This window comes from Dendrobates tinctorius, unplaced genomic scaffold, assembly GCF_039654945.1.
Source record: "Dendrobates tinctorius isolate UK_male_01 unplaced genomic scaffold, ASM3965494v1 ptg000377l, whole genome shotgun sequence".
Lineage (NCBI taxonomy): Eukaryota > Metazoa > Chordata > Amphibia > Anura > Dendrobatidae > Dendrobates > Dendrobates tinctorius.
In genome coordinates, this window is record NW_027362043.1 from 3,972,468 (window position 1) to 3,998,125 (window position 25,658).

At 42.4% G+C, this 25,658-nt stretch overlaps 1 protein-coding gene across 3 annotated transcripts in view; it reads right to left on the bottom strand.

Moving 5' to 3' along the window:
• Positions 1–3,127: 3,127 nt before the first annotated feature.
• Positions 3,128–25,658, bottom strand: part of LOC141075891 (C2 calcium-dependent domain-containing protein 4C-like) — a 52,736-nt gene continuing 30,205 nt past the window's right edge. For 2 of the 3 annotated variants that reach the window (XM_073563081.1, XM_073563083.1), the window contains exon 2: positions 3,128–5,159. In XM_073563081.1, the coding sequence (XP_073419182.1) occupies positions 3,974–5,159 (1,186 nt within the window). In that variant the 3' untranslated portion in view covers positions 3,128–3,973. Of the gene's footprint in view, positions 5,160–21,716; positions 24,074–25,658 lie in introns of those variants that run through there. The other variant, XM_073563084.1, reaches the window with a different exon arrangement.

The window sequence follows — 25,658 nt, forward strand, 5'->3', positions numbered from 1 at the left end:
ATCTTTTTTTTCTCTCTCTGTTCTTTCTTTCTCTCTCTCTGTTCTCTTTCTTTCTCCTCTTTCTTTCTGTCTCTGTTCTTTCTCTCTCTCTGTCTGTTCTCTCTATCCTCTCTTTCTTTCCCTCTCTCTGTTCCTTCTTTCTCTGTTCTTTTTTTCTGTCCACTCTTTCTTTCTCTCTGTTCTTTTTCTTTTTTTTCTTTCTCTCTGTTCTTTCTTTCCCCTCTTTCTTTCTCTCTTTGTTCTTTCTTTCTTTCCCCTCTTTCTTTCTCTCTTTGTTCTTTCTTTCTTTACCCTCTTTCTCTCTGTTCTTTTCTTTCTCTTTCTCTCTGTTTCTTTCTCTCTCTGTTCTTAGTTTCTTTCTCTCTGTTCTTTATTTCCCCTCTTTCTTTCTTTCTTTCTCTCTGTTCTTTCTTTCTCTCTGTTTCTTTCTCTCTCTGTTCTTCCTTTCTTTCTCTCTGTTCTTTATTTCTCTGTTCTTTATTTCCCCTCTTTATTTCTTTCTCTCTGTTCTTTCTTTCTCTCTTTTTGTTGTCTCTCTCTATTCTCTCTTTCTTTCTCTCTCTTTTCTTTCTTTCATGCGTACACTACTAATCAATAGCCTCCTTCACATGAACGTGTTTTGCCACAGAGCGAGTGTCCGTGTGGATCACATGTGTGTCCGTGTGATCCACACGGAGACAAGTCCGTTTTTGGCCGGCACCACGGATGTCACACAGCATGAATCGTGGTATGTGTTAAAGGGGGGGGCCCACTGAGACTCTTTCGCCCGGGGCCCTCAAAAACCTGGAGCCGGCCCTGGGTAGAGACCCTGGGAGCTCTGACGTATTATCTACCATGATCCCGGCGGGTCAGCGGATGGGTGAGACCCTGTAATGTGCAACATCTTGGGGGTAATTGCTGGGAATGTTCTGTTTGCTAATTGGGTGTTGTGGTTCAATAAAGCATTGCCACACTGTTTTACCCTAACCCTGAGCAGGCGCAATATGACGCATGGCGATGTGGATCATTATCCATGTCAGGAGGACAGCGAGCAACAGCCAATGGGAGTGATGTAGAGGCCCAAAACCATGCCAATAGGACCCGACTGAGAAGATTACCAAACAGCGCAGTAGAAATTAAAAAGGTTTTTCGGAAGTATACAAGCGGAGTCAGCGGGTTATATAAGGATTTAGGGAATGCATCGCAGATGCTGAATAAAGAGATATGTTTAGCTGCTATGTCACAAAACTGGTGACAGGTTCCCTTTAATGCTCTCAGCACACCTATGGCTTCTGGTCAGGAGGATAACCTGTGCAGTGGAGTGTAATGGAGTATAGAGTGACCTTTCCATCCATGCTCTTCAGTCACTTCAAAATCCTGGTCTCAAAACTCCAGTTACATGAAAAAATTCAATGACTTTTTTCCAATTTTTGACGTGTCACTTTATGTAGTAATAACGCTGGAGCCTCCACATCTCCCAATGACTTATTTTAATATATTTTGCATTTCATTTATGAAAACATTTTAAATTTGACATCATCTTTCAAACTACCTATTTTGTTAAGATGGCAAAAGCAATTTTTCATTTTTTTCTAGGAAATTTACAAAACCTATTTTTTATGGCCATTTTCAGTCTTGGAGTGACTTTGTAGGGACCCTATATTGGAAAATCCCTCAAACTGATCCCATTTTAAAAACTGCATCCTTCAATTCATTCAAAACTGCTGTCAGAGAATTTGAAAATGGAATGAAAAAAATAGAAAAATACTTTTTTTTCACAAGGTAATAGGAGACAATGGACCCAACAATTTACTATGCAACGTTTCCTCAGTGTGACAGTATCCCATATGTGATGGTGTGCTGGCACAAGACCAGCTATCGTTCAGTACATCCTTAATTTATCTGGTCTTTACCAAGGGGGCGTGGTGGCACACAAGGTAATAATGCAGCACAGTCTAAAGACCTGCCCCAGATGATACTGGTCACATCCACAAAAGCTGAACTATATGCCGCATACTGGACAAAAATTGTTTTGCAGTGTAATATGTAGTTCGTACGTACGTACAAACACCACAAAGAATGACATCCGTCTCGGTATGGAAACATCATTTTATTCATCATGTGCACATATTCATACTAGTACAATTAGTTCCATTCTTATTTTTACTTACTTTTATTACAAACATATAATGAATGCAAATTCTAATGAAATAACAAATTATTTAAAAAAACAACTCCCCCCTCTTTTATCTTATCTAGCAAATAATAATAATACAAGGGAAATAATTACGTGAAACATTCTCTCAGCTCCATTGTGTGATTTTATGTGTTCTTCAAGGTAAACTGTCACTTATCTCATTCTGGCTATACTACGGGCCATATCATTCAGTTCCTGGATGTGTGCTTACAGTAAGATATTATCTTTTCTCAAATGCTTCAATATTTCGGAAAAAATATAGTTTGAAGAGCCAGCCCTCCAACAGCTCCATGTGATTTAGGAGACCTGTCATTAAACTGTAGCTGTCCAGACTGATAGACGGCCAAATGAAGGGCTGGACTATGCTTGTCTCTCCATATAGTCCTTGGCTCTTCAAATTTTTTTTGTGTTTCAAAAAGAAACATACCTGGCTAAAGTCGTGCAGCAAGGCTTTGACTCATGCTGCCTGTGGTTTGGTAAGTGACAGTTCCCCTTACCAGTTCTACAGAAGTTTCCTCAGTTATAACCTACAATGTTACATCCTTTCCTTGATTATACCGCCTCGTCATCACCTTAGGGCCCCGTCACACATAGCGATCTCGCTAGCGAGATCGCTGCTGAGTCACAAGTTTTGTGACACAACAGCGATCTCACCAGCAAGATCTCTGTGTGTGACAGCGATCAGCGACCGGCCCCCCTGCCGGTATCGCTGATCGCTGTAGGAAACCGCTGGACATTTCTTTTGTCGCTGGTCTCCCGCTGGCCAGCATGCATCCCTGCGTGTGACAGACGGGAGACCAGCGATCTGCTGGTAACTAACGTACACATCGGGTATCCAAGGGACGTGCGTCCCTTAGATACCCGATGTGTACGTTAGTTACCAGTGCGCTGATGCAGGGAGCTGGTAACTAACGTACACATCGGGTATCTAAGGGACGCACGTCCCTTGGATACCCGATGTGTACGTTAGTTACCAGCTCCCTGCATCAGCGCGCTGGTAACTAACGAACACAGCGACGCCGCGCGCTCGGCGTCGCTGTGCTGATCGCTGGTGAAGCTGTCTGTGTGACAGCTCACCAGCGATCACACAGCGACTCACCAGTGATCCTGACATGTTGATATCATTGTCGGGATGACTGGTGAGTCGCTATGTGTGACTCCAGCTTTACTTTTGAGTATTTCATGCTTTTTAGGGAGTAAACTCGCCCTTCATTAGATAAAAGGTGGCTAAATCGATCTGGAACTGCAGACCATCTAAAGTGCATGGGGGCTCCTGACTCTGTAGGAGATAAGGATTTGGAGTTTGGAATTCAGTCTCATGATACTTTTGTTCTAGGGCCTCACATACATTAGATGGCTGTTGGCTGAGCAATGCTTCAGATCATGATAGTTCAGCAGACAGCCAACTCTCCACTACATAAGAGTGTTCGTTCAGCTAAGCTGTTCTCTATGAGAAAGCCATGAACTAACACATCGGCCTGCGGCTTGTCTTAGGGAGACCAATATGATTTACAGTCTGAAATCGGACATGCCTGATCAACTTCTCGCTATACCATTAGTCAGCCGGGACCCCCATACATATTGACCAATGACCAAACCAATATTGGTGGGTTGAGCCGACATTTTTATGGGGACCTTATGGTTTACTCCACTGTCTCTACAGAGTCAGTGGAGTCAGGAATAATAGCGGTCATCTCACTGAAAAGCTGGTGGTAAAACCCCTCAATTTACCAAGTCATGGTCCATACTCTACAGTAGTTGACTCATTTACCATATAAAACCAACACTACAGTGGCACTACAAAGGTACAATGGCAGACAGTGGAAGTTCACTACTTCCCAAGACATGATCAAGCTTCATGCCCGTACCTCTGTTTATGACTTTCATCTTCAGCCTGAGATTATTTACTTCGCCTTTTTCCACCTCTTCAAAGTAAAAATCTTCATTAAAAATGGGGATTTTGCTTCGGCGGATCACAGTGCTTCTTTGCTTCTGTAGTTTTCCAGGCATCAGGTACATCACCACACAACAACTGATGCTGCGGGGGTCTTGGTACAATGAATACAAGTTCTCAGCAGTGACGAGTTTCACCCTCAGACGTCCCAACTCTTTTAGATACTCGATAGATAAACGAAGTATGCCACGTTTACTGAGCACCACCTCGGTCTCCCTGGTCAAACGCTCCTGACAACAAATAAAGTCCAAGTGAAGGATTGGAGGAGGAACTAGGTGCATCATGGAGGCTCTTGGGTTGGAGTGGTGTTCCTTCGTGGGTAGATTTGGACTGGTGTCTGTTGAGCTGGTTTCTTCAGTGGACAAGGAGTTGGCACGAGTCAGGGTGTTAACAGTCACAGTGTGGTAATAATTACGTTTGTCAAGATCAGGAATAACTGTACTTCCATACAGGGAGCGATTTAAGAGGGGAGAACTAAAGGGAGAAGACTCTGTGGATGATGTTGTGTCACTATCCAAGGCTCCACAAGAAAACCTCTGCAGTAGTGGATCATGAGAAGATGGTTTCCAGTTCATGATATGGTCTGTGTCTAATGGGGATAATGGTTTTGCATCACAAGGACCATGTGTGTGACATATCTGATGGAACAGAGATTCCCTCCTCCTTGTGTGCGGGCTCTCAGACAGGTAAGGACTTCCTAGAATACTGGTGGCAATGGACTGATGGTTTTCTTCTCCTGAAGTCTCCCCCTCCGTCTCCAGATCTTCTACCTGGATAACATGTCGACTTGCCGATTTACGCAAGGCTCTTGGAGAAGATTTAGATCCGATATCTAATGTTTTTTTCTGTAGCCATTTTCCGACATGACCACCTCCATCTGGGAGAGAGGACAGTTTAGGAGGTATAAAGAATATGGGAATTTTATCTGGAGTGAGAATATTTGGACATGACGGTAGAAGCTTCTTCTTCGAGCAAAACATCTGGATGTAAGACGTTCTTGCCTTTTTCTGAATGGAGTAAAATCTGAAACTAAGTAAAAAGACATTTGATTTACTGAAAATGATAAGCACGAGTGCTAAAAAATTCCTCAACTTTTCCACTTGTTCTCTTCCATGTGCCCACACAGGATTTACATAGTTACATAGTTGTATAGGTTGAAAAAAGACACGGGTCCATCAAGCTCAACCTTTTTCCACCAATTGAAGATTTTGTCACTAATAAATAAAACCCACAATGTTGTGTATTGAGGAAATCATCCGACCCTTTTTTAAAAGCTGTCATATTGTCTGCTATGACTGCCTCTTGTGGTCGGCATTCCACATTTTAACTGCTCTAACGGTAAAGAACCCTTTCCTATTTAGCTGCTGGAATCACCTTTCTTCCACCTGTAATGAGTGCCCCCTGGTTCTTAGTATGGGCCTTGGAAGGAATTTGTCCTGTGCCGTCCTCTGTACTGACCACACATATATTTATGCATGTAAATGAGATCTCTTGGGCGTCTTTTTCTAAGCTAAACAAGCTCAACTTTTCCAACCTCTCCTCATATGAGAGGCCTTCCATCCCTTGTAATATTATAGTTGCCTGTCTTTGGACTGACTCTAACTTCTGAATATCCTTTTTAAAATGTGGAGCCCAAAACTTGATCCCATGTTCTAGATGTGGCCTCACCAGTGATTTATTATAATAATAATAATAATAATAATAATAATAATAATAATAATAATAATAATATGTTGGGAATGCGGGATTTTATTTCTCTTTTCATACATCCTAAAATCTTGTTTGCTTTTGCAGCTGCTGATTGACATTCAGTACTGCTGCTCAGCTTACTTGTAGCCAGAATCCCCCATCCTTCTCCTTTTCTGTGGTCCTGAGTATTCTCCCATTAATGTACAGTATACGCAGCAATAGGAGGACTCCATCCTCAGAGCATTACATCTCAGCTGAAAAGTTTTTACCCATTCAGATCATTCTGTAATATTGTAATGTCAAGGTCAGATTTTAGTATCCTACTGTCAGGACTAGAACCCAGCAGCTCTTGTGCACCAGATGACAGCTCTTCCCTATTCAGCTCGCTGGACAGGTCTTTGCTAACCCAGATCCTAGTAGCTATGTTGTTTCTGAGTGTTTTCACCATGAGTTCCTGATTGGCTTCATCCCGAATTCCTGATTGGCTCCATCCTCAATGAACACCCTATTTAAACCTGGCATTGCACTCCCTTCCTTGTGAGATTATTGAGCTACCAGCCTCCAGTCAAGCTTCCTTTCACCTGCTCCTTCATTCTAAGATTATAGTGCTGCTCCATGTAGTGACTCCTTGGCTATCCCTAACTATGCTACAGGTGCTTCTCACAAAATTAGAAAATCATCAAAATGTTAATTTATTTCAGTTATTCAATATAAAAAGTGAAACTCACATATTATATAGATATAGGAAAGATATACTGTATATCTTTGTACCGTGTGAGCCAGTAGATAGAAAAACATTTAGAATGGAGAGTCCTCAGTGGTTGATATCTTTTAATGGCTAAGACATACATTTCAGTAGACCAACATTTCGGATTTTAAAATTCTTTTTCAAGCTGGGGGTTATAAAGTATTCTAATTTACTGAGATAATGACTTTTGGGTTTTAATTGGCTGTAAGCCATAATCATCAACATTAACAGAAATAAACACTTGAAATTGTGTTTTGAAAAGTGTATTATAGAACTGAAACAAATTAACTTTTTGATGATATTCTAATTTTGTAAGAAGCACCTGTATGTTCTGTTTGTTTAAACTACACTGCTGCTCCTGTGTACCGACTTCTGACTTTTCCTAACTACGCTACCTGCCGGTGCTGCCCCTAGTGGTTGCCATATCACTAATCCAACTCAGGACAGTCCATAACACGTACAGTACATAGTTTGGTGTAGTCAGCAAAGACTGACACTTTACTCTCTACCCCATCCACAAGGACTGCAATATTAATGAAGAGGTTAAAAAGAATCGCTTCCAGCACAGATCCATGCGGTCCTCACTGCTCCCAGAACAAATCTCTGTGATCTCCACTTCTCCCAGTACACATCCCTGCGGTAACCAATGCTCCTAGTACTGATCCTTGCTGTCCCCACTGCTTCCAGTACAGATACTGCGGTCCCCACTGTTCCCAGTACAGATCCCTGCAGTCCCCACTGCTCCCGGTACAGAACACTGCTCTCCCCACTGCACCCGGTACAGATCCCTGCGGTCCCCACTGCTCCCTGTACAGATCCCTGTGGTCCCCACTGCTCCCAATATAAATCCCTGCACTCCCCAATGCTCTCAGTACAGATCCCTGCAGTCCCAACTGCTCCCAGTTCAGATCTCTGCGGTCCCCACTGCTCCTGGTACAGATCCCTGCATTCCCCGCTGCTCTCAGTACACATCCCTGCAGTCCCCACTGCCCTCAGTACAGATCTCTGCAGTCCCCACTGCTCCCAGTACAGATCACTGTGGTCCCCACTGCTCTTGGTGCCTATCCCAGCGGCCCTCACTATTCCCCGTACAGATCCCTGCGGTTCACACTGCTCCCAGTACAGATCCCGGCGGTCCCCTCTGCTCCCTGTACAGATCCCTGTGGTCCCCACTGCTCCAGGTACAGGTCCCTGCGGTCCCCACTGCTCTCAGTACAGATCCCTGCGGCCCCCACTACTCTCAGTACAGATCCAGGTGGTCCTCACTGCTCCCGGTACAGATCACTGCGGTTCCCACTGCTCTCACTACTGATCCCTGGGTGCCTCACTACTCCCTATACAGATCCCTGGGGTCCCCACTGCTCCAGTACAGATCCCGGCAGTCCCCACTGCTCCCAGTACAGATCCCTGGGTCCCCAATGCTCACAGTACAGATCCCTGCGGTCCCCACTGCTCTCAGTACAGATCCCTGCAGTCCCCACTGCCCCCAGTAGAGATCCCTGCAGTCCCCATTGCTCTCACGGTACAGATGCCTGCGGTTCCCACTGCTCCCGATACAGATCTCCGAGGTCCCCACTGCTCCCGATACAGATCTCCGAGGTCCCCACTGCTCCCCGTACAGATCCCTGCAATCTCCACTGCTCTCGGAATAGATCCCTGCAGTACCCACTGCTCTGAGTACAGAGCCCTGCTCTCAGTACAGATCGCTGCGGTTCCCACTGCTCCCAGTACATATCCCTACAGTCCCTACTGCTCATTGTACACATATTTGCAGTCTCCACTGCTCTCAGTATAGATCCCTGTGCAGTACCCACTGCTCCAGGTACAGATCCCTGCAGTTCCTACTGCTCCCAGTACAGATCACTGTGGTCCCCAGTGCTCCCAGTACAGATCCCTGCAGTCCCCACTGCTCACTGTACACATATATGCAGTCTCCACTGCTCTCAGTATAGATCCCTGCAGTGTCCACTGTTCCAGGTACACATCCCTGCAGTCCCCACTGCTCTCAGTAAAGATCTCTGTGGTCCCCACTGCTCCCAGTACAGATCCCGGCGGTCCCCACTGCTCCGGGTACAGATCCCTATGGTCCCCACTGCTCCAGGTACAGATCCCTGCAGTCCCCACTGCTCTCAATACAGATCCCTGCAGCCTCCACTACTCTCAGTATATATCCCAGTGGTCCTCACTGCTCCCAGTACAGATCCCGGCGGTCCCCACTGCTTCCGGTACAGATCCCTGTGATCCCAACTGCTCTCACTACAGATCCCTGGGGACCTCACTACTCCCAGTACAGATCCCTGCGGTCCCTACTGCTCCCAGTACAGATCCCAGTGGTCCCCAATGCTCCCAGTACAGATCCCTGGGTCCCCAATGCTCCGGGTACAGATCCCTGTGGTCCCCACTGCTCTCAGTACAGATTCCTGCCGCCCCCACTGCTCCCAGTACAGATCCCTGCAGTCCCCATTGCTCTCACTACAGGTCCCTGGGGGCCTCACGAACAGAACAGATCCCTGCGGTCCCCACTGCTACCGGTACAGATCCCTGAGGTCCTCACTGCTCCTGGTATATCCTGCTGTATAATGATCTCTGTACAGTGTATATCCTGCAGTATAATGATCTCTGTACAATGTATATCCTGCTGTATAATGATCTCTGTACAGTGTATATCCTGCAGTACAATGATCTCTGTACAGTGTATATACTTCTGTATAATGATCTCTGTACAATGTATATCCTGCAATATAATGATCCCTGTACAGTGTATATCCTGCAGTACAATGATCTCTGTACAGTGTATATACTTCTGTATAATGATCTCTGTACAATGTATATCCTGCAATATAATGATCCCTGTACAGTGTATATCCTGCAGTAAAATGATCTCTGTACAGTGTATATCCTGGAGTATAATGATCTCTGTACAGTGTATATCCTGCAGTACAATGATCCCTGTGCAGTGTATATCCTGCAGTATAATGATCTCTGTACAATGTATATCCTACAATATAATGATCCCTGTACAGTGTATATCCTGCAGTAAAATGATCCCTGTACAGTGTATATCCTGGAGTATAATGATCTCTGTACAGTGTATATCCTGCAGTACAATGATCCCTGTGCAGTGTATATCCTGCAGTATAATGATCTCTGTACAATGTATATCCTGCAATATAATGATCTCTGTACAATGTATATCCTGCAATATAATGATCCCTGTACAGTGTATATCCTGGAGTATAATGATCTCTGTACAGTGTATATCCTGGAGTATAATGATCTCTGTACAGTGTATATCCTGCAGTGTAATGATCTCTATACAGTGTACATGCTGCAGTATAATGATCTCTGTACAGTGTATATCCTGGAGTATAATGATCTCTGTACAGTGTATATCCTGCAGTGTAATGATCTCTATACAGTGTACATTCTGCAGTATAATGATCTCTGTACAGTGTATATCCTGGAGTATAATGATCTCTGTACAATGTATATCCTACAATATAATGATCTCTGTACAATGTATATCCTGCAATATAATGATCCCTGTACAGTGTATATCCTGGAGTATAATGATCTCTGTACAGTGTATATCCTGGAGTATAATGATCTCTGTACAGTGTATATCCTGCAGTACAATGATCCCTGTGCAGTGTATATCCTGCAGTATAATGATCTCTGTACAATGTATATCCTGCAATATAATGATCCCTGTACAGTGTATATCCTGCAGTAAAATGATCCCTGTACAGTGTATATCCTACAATATAATGATCTCTGTACAATGTATATCCTGCAGTATAATGATCTCTGTACAATGTATATCCTGCAATATAATGATCCCTGTACAGTGTATATCCTGCTGTATAATGATCTCTGTACAATATATAGCCTGCAGTATAATGACCTCTGTACAATGTATATCCTGCTGTATAATGATCTCTCCACAGTGTATATCCTGCAGTATAATGATCTCTGTACAATGTATATCCTGCAATATAATGATCCCTGTACAGTGTATATCCTGCAGTAAAATGATCCCTGTACAGTGTATATCCTACAATATAATGATCTCTGTACAATGTATATCCTGCAGTATAATGATCTCTGTACAATGTATATCCTGCAATATAATGATCCCTGTACAGTGTATATCCTGCTGTATAATGATCTCTGTACAATATATATCCTGCAGTATAATGACCTCTGTACAATGTATATCCTGCTGTATAATGATCTCTCCACAGTGTATATCCTGCTGTATAATGATCTCTGTACAATGTATATCCTGCAATATAATGATCCCTGTACAGTGTATATCCTGCAGTAAAATGATCTCTGTACAGTGTATATCCTGGAGTATAATGATCTCTGTACAGTGTATATCCTGCAGTATAATGATCCCTGTACAGTGTATATCCTGCAGTACAATGATCCCTGTGCAGTGTATATCCTGCAGTATAATGATCTCTGTACAATGTATATCCTGCAGTAAAATGATCCCTGTGCAGTGTATATCCTGCAGTATAATGATCTCTGTACAATGTATATCCTGCAGTAAAATGATCCCTGTACAGTGTATATCCTGCAGTACAATGATCCCTGTGCAGTGTATATCCTGCAGTATAATGATCTCTGTACAATGTATATCCTGCAGTACAATGATCCCTGTGCAGTGTATATCCTGCTGTATAATGATCTCTGTACAATATATATCCTGCAGTATAATGACCTCTGTACAATGTATATCCTGCAATATAATGATCCCTGTGCAGTGTATATCCTGCAGTATAATGACCTCTGTACAATGTATATCCTGCAATATAATGATCCCTGTACAGTGTATATCCTGCTGTATAATGATCTCTGTACAATATATATCCTGCAGTATAATGACCTCTGTACAATGTATATCCTGCTGTATAATGATCTCTCCACAGTGTATATCCTGCAGTATAATGATCCCTGTACAGTGTATATCCTACAGTATAATGATCCCTGTACAGTGTATATCCTGCTGTATAATGATCTCTGTACAATGTATATCCTGCAGTATAATGATCTCTGTACAATGTACTGTATATCCTGCAATATAATGATCCCTGTACAGTGTATATCCTGCAGTATAAGGATCCTTGTACAGTGTATATCCTGCAGTATAATGATCTCTGTACAGTTTACATCCTGCAGTATAAGGATCCTTGTACAGTGTATATCCTGCAGTATAATGATCTCTGCACTGTGTATACCCTGCGTACAATGATGTCTGTACAGTGTAAAGTATACAGTCATATGTTAAAGTTTGGGCACCCCTATTAATGTTAACCTTTTTTCTTTATAACAATTTTTTTTTTGAAACAGCTATTTCAGTTTCATATATCTAATAACTGATGGACTCAGTTATATTTCTGGATTCAAATGAGGTTTATTGTACTAACAGAAAATGTGCAATCTGCATTTAAACAAAATTTGACCGGTGCAAAAGTATGGGCACCTCAACATAAAAGTGACATTAATATTTCGTAGATCCTCCTTTTGCAAAAATAACAGCCTCTAGTTGCTTCCTGTAGCTATTAATGAGTTCCTGGATCCTGGATGAAGGTATTTGTGACCATTCCTGTTTACAAAACAATTCCAGTTCAGTTAAGTTTGATGGTCGCCGAGCATTGACAGCCCGCTTCAAATCATCCCACAGATGTTCAATGATATTCAGGTCTGGGGACTGGGATGGCCATTCCTGAACATTGTAATTGTTCCTCTGCATGAATGCCTGAGTAGATTTGGAGCGGTGTTTTGGATCATTGTCTTGCTGAAATATCCATCCCCTGCGTAACTTCAACTTCGTCACTGATTCTGGCACATTATTGTCAAGAATCTGCTGATACTGAGTTGAATCCATGCGACCCTCAACTTTAACAAGATTCCCGGTGCCGGCATTGGCCACACAGCCCCAAAGCATGATGGAACCTCCACCAAATTTTATTGTGGGTAGCAAGTGTTTTTCTTGGAATGCTGTGTTTTTTAGCCTCCATGCATAACGCCTTTTTGTATGACCAAACAACTCAATCTTTGTTTCATCAGTCCACAGGACCTTCTTCCAAAATGTAACTGGCTTGTCCAAATGTGCTTTTGCATACCTCAGGCGACTCTGTTTGTGGCGTGCTTGCAGAAACGGCTTCTTTCGCATCACTCTCCCATACAGCTTCTCCTTGGGCAAAGTGCGCTGTATTGTTGACCGATGCACAGTGACACCATCTGCAGCAAGATGATGCTGCAGGTCTTTGGAGGTGGTCTGTGGATTGTCCTTGACTGTTCTCAGCATTCTTCTTCTCTGCCTTTCTGATATTTTTCTTGGCCTGCCACCTCTGGGCTTAACAAGAACTGTACCTGTGTTCTTCCATTTCCTTACTATGTTCCTCACAGTGGAAACTGACAGGTTAAATCTCTGAGACAACTTTTTGTATCCTTCCCCTGAAAAGCTATGGTGAATAATCTTTGTTTTCAGATCATTTGAGAGTTGTTTTGAGGAGCCCATGATGCCACTCTTCATAGGAGAATCAAATAGGAGAACTACTTGCAAGTGGCCACCTTAAATACCTTTTCTCATGATTTGATACATCTGGCTATGAAGTTCAAAGCTCAATGAGGTTACAAAACCAATTTAGTGCTTCAGGAAGTCAGTAAAAAGTAGTTGGGAGTGTTCAAATTAAGAAAATGATAAGGGTGCCCATACTTTTGCACCGGTCAAATTTTGTTTAAATGCAGATTGCACATTTTCTGTTAGTACAATAAACCTCATTTGAATCCAGAAATATAACTGAGTCCATCAGTTATTAGATATATGAAGCTGAAATAGCTGTTGCAAAAAACTAAATTGTTATAAAGTAAAAAGGTTAACATTAATAGGGGTGCCCAAACTTTAACATATGACTGTATATAATGATCCCTGTACAGTGTATATCCTGCTGTATAATGATCTCTGTACAGGGTATATCCTGCAGTATAATGATCTCTGTACAGTGTATATCCTGCAGTATAATGATCCTTGTACAGTGTATATCCTGCAGTATAATGATCCCTGTACAGTGTATATCCTGCAGTATAATGATCCCTGTACAGTGTATATCCTGCGGTATAATGATCTCTGTATAGTGTACATCCTGGAGTATAATGATCTCTATACAGTGTATATTTTGCGGTATAATGTTCTTTGCACAGTGTATATCCTGCAGTATAATGATCTCTGTACGGTGCACATCCTTTAGTATAATGTTCTCTGTACAGTGTATATTCTTCAGTATAATGATCTCTGTACAGTGTATATCCTGGAGTATAATGATCTCAGTACTATGTATATCCGGCAGTACAATAATCCCTGTACAGTGTATATCCTGTAGTATAATTACATGTGTGCAGTGTACATCCTGCAGTATAAGGATCCTTGTACAGTGTACATCCTATAGTATAATGATCTCTGCACCATGTATACCCTGCGTACAATGATCTCTGTACGGTGTATATCCTGCAGTGAAATGATCCATGTAAAGTGTATATCCTGCAGTATAATGATCTCTGTATAGTGTACATCCTGCAGTATAATGATCTCTGTACAGTGTATATCCTGCAGTATAACGATCCCTGTACAATGTATATCCTGCAGTATAATGATCCCTGTAGAGTGTATATCCTGCAGTATAATGATCTCTGTACAGTGTATATTCTGCGGTTTAATGATCCCTGTACAGTGTATAACCTGGAGTATAATGATCTCTGTACAGTGTATATTTTGCGGTTTAATGATCCCTGTACAGTGTATAACCTGGAGTATAATGATCTCTGTACAGTGTATATTCTTCAGTATAATGATCTCTGTACAGTGTACATCCTGAAGTATAATGATCCCTGTACAGTGTATATTCTGCAGTATAATGATCTCTGTACAGTGTATATCCTGCAGTGTAATGATCTCTATACAGTGTACATGCTGCAGTATAATGATCTCTGTACAGTGTATATCCTGCAGTATAATGATCTATGTACAGTGTATATCCTGCAGTGTAATGATCTCTATACAGTGTACATGCTGCAGTATAATGATCCCTGTACAGTGTATATTCTGCAGTATAATGATCTCTGTACAGTGTATATCCTGCAGTATAATGATCCCTGTAGAGTGTATATCCTGCAGTATAATGATCTCTGTACAGTGTATATTCTGCGGTTTAATGATCCCTGTACAGTGTATAACCTGGAGTATAATGATCTCTGTACAGTGTATATTCTGCGGTTTAATGATCCCTGTACAGTGTATAACCTGGAGTATAATGATCTCTGTACAGTGTATATTCTTCAGTATAATGATCTCTGTACAGTGTACATCCTGAAGTATAATGATCCCTGTACAGTGTATATTCTGCAGTATAATGATCTCTGTACAGTGTATATCCTGCAGTGTAATGATCTCTATACAGTGTACATGCTGCAGTATAATGATCTCTGTACAGTGTATATCCTGCAGTATAATGATCTATGTACAGTGTATATCCTGCAGTGTAATGATCTCTATACAGTGTACATGCTGCAGTATAATGATCCCTGTACAGTGTACATCCTGCAGTATAATGACCTCTTTAAAGTATTAGTATATATCCTGCAGTATAATAACATATATATATAGGGTATATCCTGCAGTATAATGATCTCTGTACAGTGCACATCCTGAAGTATAATGATCCCTGTACAGTGTATATTCTGCAGTATAATGATCTCTGTACAGTGTATATCCTGCAGTGTAATGATCTCTATACAGTGCATATTTTGCGGTATAATGTTCTTTGCACAGTGTATATCCTGCAGTATAATGATCTCTGTACGGTGCACATCCTTTAGTATAATGTTCTCTGTACAGTGTATATTCTTCAGTATAATGATCTCTGTACAGTGTATATCCTGGAGTATAATGATCTCAGTACTATGTATATCCGGCAGTACAATAATCCCTGTACAGTGTATATCCTGTAGTATAATTACATGTGTGCAGTGTACATCCTGCAGTATAAGGATCCTTGTACAGTGTACATCCTATAGTATAATGATCTCTGCACCATGTATACCCTGCGTACAATGATCTCTGTACGGTGTATATCCTGCAGTGAAATGATCCATGTAAAGTGTATATCCTGCAGTATAATGATCTCTGTATAGTGTACATCCTGCAGTATAATGATCTCTGTACAGTGTATATCCTGCAGTATAACGATCCCTGTACAATGTATATCCTGCAGTATAATGATCCCTGTAGAGTGTATATCCTGCAGTATAATGATCTCTGTACAGTGTATATTCTGCGGTTTAATGATCCCTGTACAGTGTATAACCTGGAGTATAATGATCTCTGTACAGTGTATATTTTGCGGTTTAATGATCCCTGTACAGTGTATAACCTGGAGTATAATGATCTCTGTACAGTGTATATTCTTCAGTATAATGATCTCTGTACAGTGTACATCCTGAAGTATAATGATCCCTGTACAGTGTATATTCTGCAGTATAATGATCTCTGTACAGTGTATATCCTGCAGTGTAATGATCTCTATACAGTGTACATGCTGCAGTATAATGATCTCTGTACAGTGTATATCCTGCAGTATAATGATCTATGTACAGTGTATATCCTGCAGTGTAATGATCTCTATACAGTGTACATGCTGCAGTATAATGATCCCTGTACAGTGTATATTCTGCAGTATAATGATCTCTGTACAGTGTATATCCTGCAGTATAATGATCCCTGTAGAGTGTATATCCTGCAGTATAATGATCTCTGTACAGTGTATATTCTGCGGTTTAATGATCCCTGTACAGTGTATAACCTGGAGTATAATGATCTCTGTACAGTGTATATTCTGCGGTTTAATGATCCCTGTACAGTGTATAACCTGGAGTATAATGATCTCTGTACAGTGTATATTCTTCAGTATAATGATCTCTGTACAGTGTACATCCTGAAGTATAATGATCCCTGTACAGTGTATATTCTGCAGTATAATGATCTCTGTACAGTGTATATCCTGCAGTGTAATGATCTCTATACAGTGTACATGCTGCAGTATAATGATCTCTGTACAGTGTATATCCTGCAGTATAATGATCTATGTACAGTGTATATCCTGCAGTGTAATGATCTCTATACAGTGTACATGCTGCAGTATAATGATCCCTGTACAGTGTACATCCTGCAGTATAATGACCTCTTTAAAGTATTAGTATATATCCTGCAGTATAATAACATATATATATAGGGTATATCCTGCAGTATAATGATCTCTGTACAGTGCACATCCTGAAGTATAATGATCCCTGTACAGTGTATATTCTGCAGTATAATGATCTCTGTACAGTGTATATCCTGCAGTGTAATGATCTCTATACAGTGCATATTTTGCGGTATAATGTTCTTTGCACAGTGTATATCCTGCAGTATAATGATCTCTGTACGGTGCACATCCTTTAGTATAATGTTCTCTGTACAGTGTATATTCTTCAGTATAATGATCTCTGTACAGTGTATATCCTGGAGTATAATGATCTCAGTACTATGTATATCCGGCAGTACAATAATCCCTGTACAGTGTATATCCTGTAGTATAATTACATGTGTGCAGTGTACATCCTGCAGTATAAGGATCCTTGTACAGTGTACATACTATAGTATAATGATCTCTGCACCATGTATACCCTGCGTACAATGATCTCTGTACGGTGTATATCCTGCAGTGAAATGATCCATGTAAAGTGTATATCCTGCAGTATAATGATCTCTGTATAGTGTACATCCTGCAGTATAATGATCTCTGTACAGTGTATATCCTGCAGTATAACGATCCCTGTACAATGTATATCCTGCAGTATAATGATCCCTGTAGAGTGTATATCCTGCAGTATAATGATCTCTGTACAGTGTATATTCTGCGGTTTAATGATCCCTGTACAGTGTATAACCTGGAGTATAATGATCTCTGTACAGTGTATATTTTGCGGTATAATGATCTCTGTACAGTGTATATTCTTCAGTATAATGATCTCTGTACAGTGTACATCCTGAAGTATAATGATCCCTGTACAGTGTATATTCTGCAGTATAATGATCTCTGTACAGTGTATATCCTGCAGTGTAATGATCTCTATACAGTGTACATGCTGCAGTATAATGATCCCTGTACAGTGTACATCCTGCAGTATAATGACCTCTTTAAAGTATTAGTATATATCCTGCAGTATAATAACATATATATATAGGGTATATCCTGCAGTATAATGATCTCTGTACTGTGCACATCCTGAAGTATAATGATCCCTGTACAGTGTATATTCTGCAGTATAATGATCTCTGTACAGTGTATATCCTGCAGTGTAATGATCTCTATACAGTGCATATTTTGCGGTATAATGTTCTTTGCACAGTGTATATCCTGCAGTATAATGATCTCTGTACGGTGCACATCCTTTAGTATAATGTTCTCTGTACAGTGTATATTCTTCAGTATAATGATCTCTGTACAGTGTATATCCTGGAGTATAATGATCTCAGTACTATGTATATCCGGCAGTACAATAATCCCTGTACAGTGTATATCCTGTAGTATAATTACATGTGTGCAGTGTACATCCTGCAGTATAAGGATCCTTGTACAGTGTACATCCTATAGTATAATGATCTCTGCACCATGTATACCCTGCGTACAATGATCTCTGTACGGTGTATATCCTGCAGTGAAATGATCCATGTAAAGTGTATATCCTGCAGTATAATGATCTCTGTACAGTGTATATCCTGCAGTATAACGATCCCTGTACAATGTATATCCTGCAGTATAACGATCCCTGTACAATGTATATCCTGCAGTATAATGATCCCTGTAGAGTGTATATCCTGCAGTATAATGATCTCTGTACAGTGTATATTCTGCGGTTTAATTATCCCTGTACAGTGTATAACCTGGAGTATAATGATCTCTGTACAGTGTATATTTTGCGGTATAATGATCTCTGTACAGTGTATATTCTTCAGTATAATGATCTCTGTACAGTGTACATCCTGAAGTATAATGATCCCTGTACAGTGTATATTCTGCAGTATAATGATCTCTGTACAGTGTATATCCTGCAGTGTAATGATCTCTATACAGTGTACATGCTGCAGTATAATGATCCCTGTACAGTGTACATCCTGCAGTATAATGACCTCTTTAAAGTATTAGTATATATCCTGCAGTATAATAACATATATATATAGGGTAGATCCTGCAGTATAATGATCTCTGTACAGTGCACATCCTGAAGTATATTGATCACTGTACTGTGTATATTCTGCAGTATAATGATCCCTGTACAGTGTATATCCTGCAGTATAATGATCTCTGTACAGTGTATATTCTGCGGTATAATGATCCCTGTACAGTGTATATTCTGCAGTAGAATGATTTCTGTACAGTGTATATACCGCAGTATAATGATCTCTGTACAGTGTATATTTTGCGGTATAATGTTCTCTGTACAGTGTATATCCTGCAGTATAATGATCTCTGTACAGTGTATATCCTGCGGTATAATGATCTCTGTACAGTGTATATCCTGCAGTATAATGATCTCTGTACAGTGTACATCCTGAAGTATAATGATCCCTGTACAGTGTATATGCTGCAGTATAATGATCTCTGTACAGTGTATATTTTGCGGTATAATGTTCTCTGTACAGTGTACATCCTGTAGTATAATGGTCTCTGCACCATGTATACCCTGCTTACAATGATCTCTGTACAGTGTACATCCTGCAGTAGAATGTATTTCTTGCAGTATAATGATCCCTGTACAGTGAATATAATGCAGTATAATGATCTCTGTACAGTGTACATCCTGCAGTATAATAACATATATACAGTATATATCCTGCAGTAAAATTATCTCTGTACAGTGTATATCCTGCAGTATAATGATCCCTGTCCAGTGAATATAATGCACTATAATGATCTCTGTACAATGTATATCCGGCAGTACAATAATCCCTGTACAGTGTATATCCTGTTGTATAATTACATGTGTGCAGTGTACATCCTGCAGTATAAGGATCCTTGTACAGTGTATATCCTGTAGTGTAATGATCTCTGCACCGTGTATACCCTGCATACAATGATCTCTGTACAGTATATCCTGCACTATAATGATCCCTGTACAGTGTATATCCTGCAGTATAATGACATCTGTACAGTGTATATTCTGTACAGTCATGGCCAAAAGTTTAGTGAATGACACAAATATTAATTTTTACAAAGTCTATTTTTTCTAATGGCAATTTGCATATACTCCAGAATGTTATAAAGAGTGATCAGCTTAACAGCAATTACTTGCAAAGTCAATATTTGCCTAGAAAATGAACTTTATCCCCCAAAACACATTTCAACATCATTGCAGCCCTGCCTTAAAAGGACCAGCTAACATCGTTTCAGTGATTGCTCCATTAACACAGGTGTGGGTGTTGATGAGGACAGGGCTGGAGATCAATCTGTCATGATAAAGTAAGAATGACACCACTGGACACTTTAAAAGGAGGCTGGTGCTTGGCATCATTGTTTCTCTTCTGTTAACCATGGTTATCTCCAAAGAAACACGTGCAGTCATCATTGCACTGCACAAAAATGGCCTAACAGGGAAGAGTATCGCAGCTAGAAAGATTGCACCTCAGTCAACAATCTATCGCATCATCAAGAACTTCAAGGAGAGAGGTTCCCTTGTTGCCAAAAAGGCTCCAGGGCGCCCAAGAAAGACCAGCAAGCGCCAGGACCGTCTCTTAAAAGTGTTTTAGCTGCGGGATCGGGCTACCAGCAGTGCAGAGCTTGCTCAGGAATGGCAGCAGGCAGGTGTGAGTGCATCTGCACGCACTGTGAGGCGGAGACTCTTGGAGCAAGGCCTGGCCCAAGGAGGGCAGCAAAGAAGCCACTTCTCTCCAGAAAAAACATCATGGACAGACTGATATTCTGCAAGAGGTACAGGGAGTGGACTGCTGAGGACTGGGGTAAAGTCATTTTCTCTGATGAATCCCCTTTTCGATTTTTTGGGACATCTGGAAAACGGCTTATTCGGAGAAGACCAGGTGAGCGCTACCACCAGTCTTGTCTCATGCCAACTGTCAAGCATCCTGAAACCATTCATGTGTGGGGTTGCTTCTCAGCCAAGGGAATGGGCTCTCTCTCAGTCTTGCCTAAAAACACAGCCATGAATAAAGAATGGTACCAGAATGTCCGCCAAGAGCAACTTCTCCCAACCGTCCAAGAGCAGTTTTTCAACATGATGGAGCACCTTGCCATAAAGCAAAGGTGATAACTAAATGGCTCAGGGAACAAAACATAGAGATTTTGGGACCATGGCCTGGAAACTCCCCAGATCTTAATCCCATTGAGAACTTGTGGTCAATCATCAAGAGACGGGTGGACAAACAAAAACCTTCAAATTCAGACAAAATAAAAGCATTGATTTTGCAAGAATGGACTGCTATCAGTCAGGATTTGATCCAGAAGTTGATTGAGAGCATGCCAGGGAGAATTGCTGAGGTCCTGAAGAAGAAGGGTCAACACTGCAAATATTGACTTGCTGCATTAACTCATTCTAACTGTCAATATAACCTTTTGTTACTCATAATATGATTGCAATTATATTTCTGTATGTGCTAAATAAATCTGACAAGCACACATAAAGCACACAGCAGATCATGTGAAAATATAATATTTGTGTCATTCTCTAAACTTTTGGCCATGACTGTAGTATAATGACATCTGTACAGTATATATCCTGCAGTATAATCACCTCTGTACAGTGTTCTGCATATCCTGAAGTATAGTTATCTCTGTTCAGTGTATATCATGTAGTTTAATCATCTCTGTACTGTGTATAACCTGCAATATAATGATCACTGTACAGTGTATATCCTGCAGTATAATGGCATCTGTACAGTGTATATCCTGCAGTATAATGATGTAACAAGGTGGTACGGGTTGGTAGTCATGGGTGAATCCACTAGGTCACAGTCAGTGAGCACACTGACCCCTTGCACATGAAAAGACAGTTCAAGTCCCAGCTCTATGGCAAGAGTTGGTTACCTTTGACACACGGTTGCTCTCCAAACTGGAACGGCATCTTCTGGATGCACCACACATCACACTTCGGTTCCAACAGTCACAGTCGCAAACTTTTTAATGACGATGAACTAACAATTCCTGAGCTGTCCCTATTCAAAGATGCTGCTTCATCAGCAACAGCTGCAGCAGCAGAAGCAGTGGCTTCCAATCGGCTCCTTGGAGTTATCAGTCTCTTGGTGGGCACCTCCTCAGTCCTGGTGCCCGTTTCCACTGCCTGGGGGTCCAGGGCAGCATTCTCTCTCCTCCAGGGAAGTATTAGGCTCCCGACTCTGCAAAGCCCTCCTGCCCTGGTCAAGCCTGCCCAGGCATTGCTCACAAAGCAAGAACTTACTACCTCCTCTAGGCTGGTAACCTAGCCCACCAGGTTAACTCCTGTTTTCCCTAATCTTAACATACAGTATATACAATACCAGGACATGGTAAAAAGGAACATCACACATTGCAATATAAAACAGTAATACATAGGCAAACCCTCAGGACACCACACGGACGTATAGGGGAGAGGTGGCAACTGAGGGTCCCCGCCACCTCCTTACACCCCACCCTACTAAAATATGGTCGTCCCTAACCATAATGGCTTTGTAAACATAAAACAACAGGTGTAAAACCATCAATCAAGCTAATAAAAGATTCTCTTAGTGCTGGTCCAACTAACCTTGGTCCCTTTGCTCCTGGGACCTGTAAACACATTCACTGGCCCAATGGCCAACATATCCATGGTCCATATAGTTCTTTCAGTCCTGACCTGGCTCACTCCTTGGGTCCTCCTGCACAAAGCTCTCCCCCTCCCTCCTTTTAGTGGATCACGGGCCCTCAAACTGTGGTGGACTGCATTTAACAGGGACCAGTCCAGGGTTAAAAATAGGGCAAAATCCAAGGGTAAAACAGTCCAGTTCCTTAAGCAGCCATGCACATGGTCCACAACGACCAACCCCCCCATGGAGTTTCAGACCCGTGATCCAGCAGGGAATGCACAACGGGCGCAACTAAAACTTGGAGTAGGGGAAAAGAAAGAGTATCCCATTGTGACAGCAAAGGCCACCACTGGCACCTAGTCCGTGGTGCTACATAGGGCCCACTGCCCTTTTAGAGACGCAGAACAATTTCTGTTATCCAGCAAGTGCAACCGGCACAACATAATAAAGGGGCTGTTGCAATCGATACACTGCCGCTGATTGATATAATGGGCCGCATGCGGACCCTGCACGACAATGTACATATGGGATGAGGATCCGCTGGAGGAGGAGTCTCCACTGTTCCTTCTGCTCCGCACCCCCTCCAGCGGTGGCCCCATGGCTCCCAGAGCCGCCAGCTCTGTGACTCCTTGGTGGCCGCCACATGTTATCCAGGTGCCGCTTCCTCCAGTCCAGCTGCAGGAGCCACGACCGTCGCAGTCTGCCGTTCACTACACTGAGTCTCCTGTGGTGGGCTTTCCTCCCGACTGGAGGTCATCCTCACGGCAACCACATATGACCCTCGGGGTCCTTGCTCCTTGATGAACGAGACTCGGTCCCATAACTAAAGGGGACTATTGAAATCAATGGATCCGGCATTGACGTTGACCTTATCTCCAGTGCTGGTCTCCAAGATAAAGCCGTAGCCTCTCGTCAAATCAAAATGCCAGATCACACCACTTGTTATCAGTCCAGCCATAGGTCCCCCGTTGGGGCGCTGCAGTTCCTTGACAATGTGGCACTCTCGCTGCTTCTTCTCCCTAATCACATTACGGAGCCATCAATATTCGCCAGCAGTGGGCACCCGGGGCTTCTCCATGTAAGCGCCGCTGGTGCCAGACATAACAAATGGAGGCCGAGAGGACGCAGGTGCCACCAACATCGGGGACGACAGTGGAGTCAGAAGACAAAATGCAACCGGAGAGGACGAAGGGGCCACAGGAGGTGAGGTGACCGGACGGCCGGGAGGAAAGTCCCCTACTCACTTCCGCTGCATCCAGTGACAATCCTCTGGCCCGGCTGCAGGAGTCGGTGATTGTGGCCACAACAATCCAGCTTATTGCAGCCTCCATGATCTTTCGAACTCCTGATTCTAGTTTGGGTGCCGCCAGTCCCATACTCCTTCTTCTCCACCGGCTGCTTGTCTGGCCGCCGGAATGGGTGCCACTCCTCCAGCTCCTCCGACCACCAGGTATCGAAGCACAGGCCCCTCTCTGCCCGGTCACAGATCACCTCCAGTCCTGGAATGACATGCTGCAACTCTCCATAGTATTCAGCCATAGCGTCTCATCCATCAACAGGTAGTCTGGCTCTGTCTGGCTCCTCCCTTTTGTAGGTGGAGTCACTTCCTGCTGCTCCACCTGTTTCTCCAAATTCTGGTGCAGAAGCTGGAGCTCTCTCTTCGCCCGCACCCATTTCGGGCGGGCATCCATCACAGTGAGGTGCGGCTTTCTTTCCTTTGGCACCAAGCCTCTTAAATGATGTCCACGTAAGGCGGCACCCTCCTCCATTTTCGCGCCACTGACCATTATCTCCTTGTCAGCGTTTGGTGCCATTTTAAAATCACTGTCAGCTGCCATCTTTAACTCCTTCATGGCGATCGACAAAATGCAAATCTCGGGAATCTTCTCTTCCAATCTTGTGGTTACAGGCTGCTGGGGTTGATCCTGCCGACTACACCAAAAGTAACAAGGTTGCATGGGGTGGTAGTCATGGGTGAGTCCACTAGGTCCCTTGCACATGAAAAGACAGTTGGTTACCTCTGACACACGGTTGCTCTCCACACTGGAACAGCGTCCTCTGGATGCACCACACATCACACCTCAGTTCCACCAGTAGCAAACTTTTCAATGATGATGAGGTAAAGAAGATTACAATTTCTGAGCTGTCCCTATACAAAGAAGCTGTTTCATCAGCTGCAGAAGCAGCGGCTCCCAATCAGCTCCTGGGAGCTAACAGTCTCTATGTGGGCACCTCCTCAGTCCTGGTACCCGTTTCCACTGCCCGGGGATCCAGGGCAGCATTTTCTCCCCTCCAGGGAAATATTAGGCTCCCGACGCTGCAAATCCTCCTGCCTTCCTGCCTACTCTAGGTTGCTAACCCAGCCCACTGGGTTAACTCCTGCTATCTCTAGTATTAACATGCAGTATATACAATACAAGGACTTGCAATAAAGGAACATCACACATTACATTATAAAACAGTAATATATAGGCAAACCCTCAGGACACAGCACGGGGCACTCATGCCCGCCGTATAGAAGAGAGGAGGCAACTGAGGGTCCCCTCCACCTCCTTACCATCACATCTATACAGTGTATATCCTGCAGTATAATGATCTCTGTACATTGTATATCCTGCAGTATAATGTTCTCTGTACGGTGTATATCCTGCAGTATAATGATCCCTGTGCAGTGTATATCCTGCAGTATAATGTTCTCTGTACGGTGTATATCCTGCAGTATAATGATCTCTGTACGGTGTATATCCTGCAGTATAATGATCCCTGTGCAGTGTATATCCTGCAGTATAATGATCTCTGTACATTGTATATCCTGCAGTATAATGTTCTCTGTACGGTGTATATCCTGCAGTATAATGATCCCTGTGCAGTGTATATCCTGCAGTATAGTGATGTCTGTACGGTGTATATCCTGCAGTATAATGTTCTCTGTACGGTGTATATCCTGCAGTATAATGATCCCTGTGCAGTGTATATCCTGCAGTATAATGATCTCTGTACATTGTATATCCTGCAGTATAATGTTCTCTGTACGGTGTATATCCTGCAGTATAATGATCCCTGTGCAGTGTATATCCTGCAGTATAGTGATGTCTGTACGGTGTATATCCTATAATCACCTCTGTATGGTGTATATCCTATAATCACCTCTGTACAGTGTACATCCTGCAGTATAATCATCCCTGTACAGTGTATATCATGCAGAATG